Source organism: Beta vulgaris, chromosome 5, assembly GCF_026745355.1.
Source record: "Beta vulgaris subsp. vulgaris cultivar EL10 chromosome 5, EL10.2, whole genome shotgun sequence".
Lineage (NCBI taxonomy): Eukaryota > Viridiplantae > Streptophyta > Magnoliopsida > Caryophyllales > Amaranthaceae > Beta > Beta vulgaris.
Genome location: NC_079206.1, coordinates 49,480,704 through 49,488,495, shown reverse-complemented (window position 1 = coordinate 49,488,495; position 7,792 = coordinate 49,480,704). Strand labels below are relative to the sequence as shown.

Sequence of the window (7,792 nt, the reverse complement as noted above, 5' to 3'; positions counted from 1 at the left end):
TCTCTCAAATTCTAAAACACAAGTGTACCCTATTCTCTCTTAGATATCTAATTTCTACCCGAACCGATGAGATTATCGCCGAAGTTACGTGGTTTTCGTCAAAAACTGAAATAAATCGAAACGAAACTGAAAATAACCGCGACAAATTTTAACTGTTGTGGATTTAACCGTTGGTTGGTTTAACTGTTTGAATAAAACTGATTTATACTGCAACTGAACTGAACTGAAAATGGAAAGGAAAAACAAACTGAATTAAACTAAACTGAAAAGTTTGTTAATTGAACTTTTAATAATTTCAACTGGTACAAACTGAAATGATATCAACTGAACTGTTTGGTTATAACCATAACTAAACTGTTGAACTGAATTGACACCTCTAGTTATAATCAAAGACTCATATTGGTCAAAAGGCAGAAATAAGGGGGTGAATTTTAATGAGAGAAAATAGAGGGAGTTTCGGAAAGATAATATATGAGCCATTAATTTGTTACTCAATGATTGATATTATTGAAATTCTACATTGTAGTGTTTTTATAGATTTCTAAAGGATCCAAATACTAAGAAGATACAAGGATTCATATTGGTAGGAAGGCGGAAATAAGAGGGTGAATTTTAATGAGAGAAAATAGAGGGAGTTTTGGAATGATAATATATGAACCATTAGTTTGTTATTCAATGATTGATATTATTAAAATTTTACGTTGTAGAGTTTTTATAGATTTTCAAAGGATCTAAACCCTAAAAAGATACAACTTTACCTTATAGAATTTTATTAGAGCTCTATAGAATCAAGACTTTTGTCTTATATCATTGTTACATGTGGCAAACCAATCAAGAAATTAGATTTTCTTATCCTTAAGCACATCAAATATTAATTTGATCAAGTTCTCATCTTCCCCCTGATGGACTCATTTAATAAAAGTAAGTATATGCTTAGTTAATAGTTATGGATTACTCTAGAAATGAATGAAATCACAACTTGATAAAGCTCCTCATCTCCTTAAGTGTCCCCACCTTCCCCCCTAATACAACCTCAACTATTCACACCAGTCCATAAGAAAGAGAATTGAACATGACCAGTCAACATATACAGAAAATTTTGCATGCTATCATTTTTCTCCAGCAATATAATTAACATACAATAACAAATTAACAATGACAATGCCATCATTTTCTCTAGTTTTTTCTCTCTCTTTTAGACTTTATATATACCTGACCTTCACCCCTGTCTTTGCTTTACTCAGAGTCTCAGACTTAAAACAAACAAAAAAGAGCCTCACTTTTTCTCCTCATTTTCTTTCTCTCTCTTTATTTCAGAGAATCCTATTCAAGTCCTGTGCTATAATATATTTCTTTCTTCTTCAATGGCAGCTTTTCAGCAGTTTCCAACTTCTTTTTTGGTTGACTCTGTTTTTAATTATGTGCCAGCCATTAAAACACCTGAAATTCTTGATGAATTCTTCCCTAATTTAAATAATTTTTACCAATCAAATGAAAATTCTCAGAAATCTCTGATTATTCATAATCGAGAGGTTTCCTCCATTGAAAGCAGCTGTCTTGAACAGCAAAGCTTATCAATGGCGGATAAAGCTGATAGTGGTGAGCAAGTGACTCAAACTTCTTTACCCATTAAAAGAAAGAGGAAGTCTCGAAAAGGGTCTTCCCCAAATTCTGCTATTTCTAAGGTATTTCATCGATATTGAGCTCGAAAGCTTCAAAAGAAGTTGTTTTTGCAAGTAAGATGTTTGATAATATGCGTCAATGAATTTTTATGTTTTTGTTTAGCAGCCCAGAAAAGTGAAGTGCAAGAAACAGAAGGAAGAGAAAGAAGTAACGACTGATGAGAAAAAAGAAAATAATTCTAATGAAGAGCCTCCAAAGGGTTACATTCATGTTAGAGCAAGGAGGGGACAAGCCACAGATAGTCACAGCCTTGCTGAAAGGGTATATCAGTAATTTTTAATTTTTTTGGTACAACTATTTAAGTAGACAAACTAGACATTTATACTCCTTCCCGTATTTATTAATTTATCCGTATTTCTTTTTGAGATGTTCCTTATTAGTTAGCCGTTTCTTTTGTTTCTATTTTTGTAATGGGATTAACTTTTCATCACGCATACATTTAACTTCAATATAAAATAATAGTTTCTCTTTCTTTTTATGACCCAGAACATTATTTCTCTTAAAATTTGTGTGCAAAAGAAATGGGGTTAAACTAATAAAGACTAGAGGAAGTGTAGTATATCCAATATTATAACTCCGTAATTTTAGTTGCAACATTTAATTATTTTAATATACTTATGAAAAAGTCATTTATTGTCACTAAAAAAACAGATGGAGTTTATGCTATTTGTAATTTTGCAATGCGATGCCGATAATAACTTAATAAGTCTCCAAAATATCATATTTTTCTACAAATACCCAAAATATCTGCGAGTTTATTCACAATTACAAAAATGTCACTTAGTGCATACTGTATCGGATATAAGTTTGTTAAAGTTTGGTTTATTTTAAATCTAATGAAATAATATGTTTACATCGATTCATGTAGTGTTGTTTGGTTTATGACAGGTTAGGAGAGAGAAAATCAGTGAGAGAATGAAAATGTTGCAAGCTATTGTTCCTGGTTGTAACAAGGTGGGCGTAATTAATATCCTGTATGCCATAATCTGTCTTTTCTAGGATCTTCTGGGGTGTAACTTGTTAGTAAATTGTTTTATTAACAAGTTCAGATGTCTTGTTTGCGATATTAGGTCACTGGGAAGGCCCTCATGTTGGATGAGATTATCAATTATGTCCAGTCCTTACAAAACCAAGTTGAGGTACTTAATTTGATTCTTTTTCACATTGTTATTTTCATGTTTGCAACTTGATATTGACCATGATAACTATGCCATTGTAGAATTTTACTTCAACACTCCATATTGACGGTCACTATTAAAATTGAGTAAGACTATTTAGCTTACTGTTCTCTACAAAATAAAAAAAATATAGCGACAATTTTTTTCCTACTAGCAATATATAACATGATTCACGGTTTCTATAAATTGTAAATATGTCAATATACCTCTGGTAATACCGTTTTGTAATAACTTTTTTTTTTTCTCTATTTGGATGGTCTTTTGCATCAATTGCATTTTTGACAATTTATTACTATTCTAAGCAAGATAACTTGAAATATAATGCAATCTTTATTTGGTACTTTCAGACCACCTAATAAATCTGCAAAAAAGTTGGAAGTACCTCTTATGATTGTAAAGGTTTTTTTTTTTTCTTGGGAACAAAGTTAGCATATATATAACCTGCATATTGTATAACTATTCTTTGTTTAAGGAAACTGTGTAAATTTCTTTGGGAAGTGTACCCATGATTCTTTATCTTCTCATTTCACTGTTTTCTTCCAGTTTTTGTCAATGAAGCTTGCTTCTCTGGACCCCATGGTTTACAATTTTGGATTAATGGATCACAATCCTATGGTGTTTGGGACTCAGCAGGTACTGTAAACTATTATCCCAGAATTCAAACAGCAACTTTTTTCCTAAAAAAAGACCTTTGGTTCATAATTCTCTCACTTTATTCTTAGAACTTATTCTGATGATTATATGTTTGAACTGACATGAAATATGTAGGCCATTAACAATGGCATGGCGTTACCAATGCCATTAATACAACCCACTAGCAATGGTGGCAGTAGCGTTGGACAGCCTGAAGCTTTTGCTAATAATCTGAACGCACTGAGCTGCTCCACCACGAGCTCGGCCACAACCCCCACCTTCCCTGGCCCTATTGTTGATAGCTCAGCCAATTTATTTCAACAGGAGCAGAAGCCAAGTTTGCTTCCTTTACAATTACAGGTACATGGAGAAAGAAAAAACTGCGGCTTAAGATGTTAGTTATCAAACACCTAACACTCGACAAATTGTATTTAAGATAAGCAAAAAAATTAATGCAAGGCCAGTGGAAAAGACAAAACTTTATTACCTTAAAAGCATTATCATACGGGATCTTGTTAGATTATATGTGGCGTATAGCTTTCAGAGTTTGTCTTGTAAGAGACCGCCTACTTTTAAATTAAAATTAGGCAATGACAGACCCAACATTAAAAAGAGAATAGGCCCAATAGTGACTAGATTAATTTCTTTCGATTACTAGTTTAATCCATTTAGTAACTAGGTCTACTTTTATATTAAAATTAGACCGTCTCTTTTAATAATTTTTGTAGCTTTCAAACATCAACTTTTATAATCTTCATTAATATATATGATTAATTAAAGATATAATAGTCAACGTCTGTCTTGAAAATCATGAAAAAGCAAATTAAGGTAAACAATGAAGGACGACGGGAGTAGAAATGTATCCTGACACATAATTTAAAGTTTATGCAAAGAAAATTAATACATTTATCTATTGGTTGTAGTGCTAAGTTGAACTCTACTAATCATTGAGTTCTATCTCTAGGGGTAAAATACCAACTAGATAGACAAAGTTTATTTCCTAATATAGATGGTGTTGTAACTAAAGTTTGTATATGAAACTTGGACTAATAATGTCTCTGTCAACCGTTTTACTCTTGGTTTCTGCTAGATATTGGTCTAAAACTATAAATGATAAAATAATTTGATATCTATAAAAAAAAATGTAAGAAAAGGGAATGGAAAAATGAATTGTTTTAAATTCAGAAAGATGGCTTCAACTAAATGTGCAACATATTGGGTATTTGTGTAGGACACTAGTAAGCCAAAAGTTATGTTTTGAAAGGACCCCCATGTCTAAACACTTTAGGTAGAATGCCAAAATAAATAAATAATTTTGGAAGTTTTTGAAATAGTATTTATAAACATGTCATTTTCAGGATACCGGGAGTTTATACTGGGATGTAAATGAGCAGCAACGACAAAACTTTATCAATCAATTTGGATTCAGCAGCTGCACCAACTTGTATTCTCTCCAGTGAATATCATCATTTTTACTAGTCTAAGAAGCTCTATTAGTAGAAAACTTGTAAGTACCAATATTACTTGCATGCATGCATTTACCTGTGACAGGCTTATTAAGCCTTAGAGAGGAGTAGCTGCATCTCATATAGGCAGAAAAAAAGGGCTACGGATTGTAAAAATCTGGACACAGTCGACGAACAATAGGACTAGTAGATTGCCGGTGGATGATTTTCTATACAACAGTTATGTCATGTAGGATGTGGCCATCTCGTGTAGCGGTTGTATAGAAAATTTTCTGAGGGGCATGATAGGGGTTGTGGCCTCATTGTGAATATTTTTCTCTAATTACTATATATTAAGAAAAGATAATTTGCGCAAATATTTGTTTTAGATGGTCGAATTTTATTGATGTACCCTGTTGATTCTTGTATTTATTTTCCGTCTTTTAAGATTTTCAGGCTGTACTATTAGACATTATGTAGTATGGGTAATTCTTCTAAGTCACGTACTTGTACTCGCACCTGTACCTGATACGATTCGTATCGTGTATGGTACGAGTATCCTTTCCTAAAATTTCAAAATCTTGCCGTTTTCTGTCCCCGTACATGAATGCGCACCCGTACCCGTATTCGTCTATGTGCAACCTAGATTAGACATGCCAATATGCCATGCTCTCTTTCCTTTACTAAAATAAATAAAAATATGCATGTTATCAATTTATGTCCCCATATTATCGAGGACTCATAAGGGGTAGGTCGCAGGGAAGGAGAGGAGGGAGGGCCATGTGTGCCTTGTTTGGAGTTGGGCTAGTGTTGAGCAATCAGGCCATGTTAGGGGCCAAGGTTGCAACTACTTCCCCCTCACCCTCCAACCAAGAAAAAAAGCCTATTATTTGCTGCTTTCTTTAGTGATATTACTGATATTATCAAGTTAGGAAATATTTAATTAGGAAAAATAATTTAGAAAGTATGCCAATGGAGTATGTTATCAAGCATTAAATATTGATTGCCATAATGCCATGTTTTTGGAGACATGTTGAACATGTATGGTCACAAGGAGACTGTGAAGCACTGTAAAACAAAGACTAATATTTAGATCTCAGTTTTCTAAATTAGAATAAAGTTGTGTTACCTTCAAAATTATTCTATAGCACAGTCGGTAGAATCTTTAAGATATACATTACCCAATATAGATTGAATTACATTTACTTTATTATTTATATGACTTTCTAATATGCTAAGGATACCCAAATTACTATATATCTTTTCCATAATAAAAATAAAAAGTAAAATGAAATGTTTTTTATTGAACCGGCAAAAATAAAAATAAAAAGTAAATAGTCTTTCATGAAATATGAGGAGTAGTGCGCAACACTTCAACTATCTTTAAAGAATGAGATAGTTAGTTTATATTATCTCAAATATAGGTTTGAATATATGGATCAACACCAAGCAATAATGAGTGAACAGAGCAACACAAACTTTAATGCTAGGAATAGAGCGCAACACCAACTTTTATGTTGGTAAATTCGATGATATATTGTTGTAGAATGTAGATGATGTTAGTGCCCACTTGTCCAACCACCTTCAAAACCTCACCTCCACCCCCTTACTCGGCTACACTCCCCACTCATGGCTTATCATTGTCAAGAAAATACAAAAAAACTAGAATACGGCATAATTTACGGTCATATGTCATGCAACATATCCAACATTATTGTAGCTGGTATGGTAATGGTTATAGTCATGTCGACCAATTTTTCCTAAATCAATCGCTCTTATTTCCTGCTTTATACTGATCAAATCCTCCTTTAATATTGGTGTATGTTTGTGATTCCAGAGTGTCAAGCTCATGAAGAAATATGTGCCAACAATACCAAGTTAATTAGAAGGAAGGGACATTGTGGTCAGAGCCAAGTTGGAAAGTAGCTTAAAGAAAAGGAAAAAATTCTCTCCTTTGTGTCAGCTCCAATAGATGAGAAGAAATTCCTTTGCTGCAAATTGGCTATGATTCTTGATTTTTAACAAATTGGGGATAGTAGAAAGATTGCTCATTGTTGAAGAAGCCAAATTCAGTGGAAGGTAGAAAATTAGAGAGAACATAAAGGACAGACCATACCCAACCAAATAAGGACCCCCCCATATCTTTTCAAGATCCTTTGTTTTTGTTCCTAATTGACAACCAATTATGTCACCATTATAGTTTTAGAAGGCCGTAGTAGTTAGGACCTTGCTACAATTAGACAAAAATAAATTTTCTTTTTCTGTATTCGTTGTACCTAGCTATCATTTATATATAATGAAGTGATTACTATTATTCTCATTAATCCCATGTTTTGGCTATAATACAACATTATTGATGAAATATGTAAAATTTTATGTAAATTAAGCTATTTTGGGTTTAGTTAAGGTACCGTTGATTACCTTAAGGCATAAAAGTTTACAAGAAAAATACGAAAGTTGTTCAAAAATATGTACAATTAAAAAATAATGAGGTTGAGGTGCAGTAGTGGCTTCATTTCCCAACTTGTATTATTGAGGTATAGGGATCCAATCTCATGGGACTCATTTGAAAAATTCGCCTTATTCCTCTTCAAGTGAGCCCCTTAATCTTACCTAAAAATAATTGCACAAGAAAAATACAACCGCCATTTAAAATAACTAGACATTGCACTAAAATCAACTAAAAAGGCCATGTTTTATTACCTTAAGTATAGTTTTGTTTTATTCTATGTGTAATTGGGTGCTCTAATAATAATTTAACCATAATTAACTTCAAAATAGTGTGATGTAAGGAAAAAAAATAACAAATTTTATTGTCATTGTTATTCTCTGGAATAAACAATAATACAGAGT

General features: G+C 32.6%; 1 protein-coding gene across 3 annotated transcripts; it reads left to right on the top strand.

The window, feature by feature from the left end:
• Positions 1-983: 983 nt before the first annotated feature.
• LOC104893894 (basic helix-loop-helix protein 80) lies at positions 984-7,263 on the top strand. 3 transcript variants are annotated; one of them, XM_010680028.3, is made up of 8 exons: positions 984-1,685; positions 1,786-1,944; positions 2,572-2,637; positions 2,754-2,822; positions 3,405-3,494; positions 3,630-3,854; positions 4,853-5,001; positions 6,777-7,263. In XM_010680028.3, exons 1-7 carry the CDS (start codon positions 1,365-1,367, stop codon positions 4,952-4,954), a joined length of 1,032 nt encoding a protein of 343 aa, XP_010678330.1. In that variant the 5' UTR covers positions 984-1,364; the 3' UTR covers positions 4,955-5,001; positions 6,777-7,263. The 3 variants fall into 3 exon arrangements, with proteins under 3 accessions (XP_010678330.1, XP_048500438.1, XP_010678331.1); XM_048644481.1 differs by lacking the exon at positions 6,777-7,263 and having other exon boundaries at positions 985-1,685; positions 4,853-5,316; XM_010680029.4 differs by lacking the exon at positions 6,777-7,263 and having other exon boundaries at positions 989-1,685; positions 1,789-1,944; positions 4,853-5,316.
• Positions 7,264-7,792: the final 529 nt, after the last annotated feature.

Coding starts and splice junctions, on each gene's coding strand:
- LOC104893894 (XM_010680028.3), top strand. CDS start 1,365: ATGGCAGCTTTTCAGCAGTTTCCAACTTCTTTTTTGGTTGACTCTGTT. Junction 1,686..1,785: donor CAAATTCTGCTATTTCTAAG/GTATTTCATCGA, acceptor GTTTTTGTTTAG/CAGCCCAGAAAAGTGAAGTG. Junction 2,823..3,404: donor CCTTACAAAACCAAGTTGAG/GTACTTAATTTG, acceptor GTTTTCTTCCAG/TTTTTGTCAATGAAGCTTGC.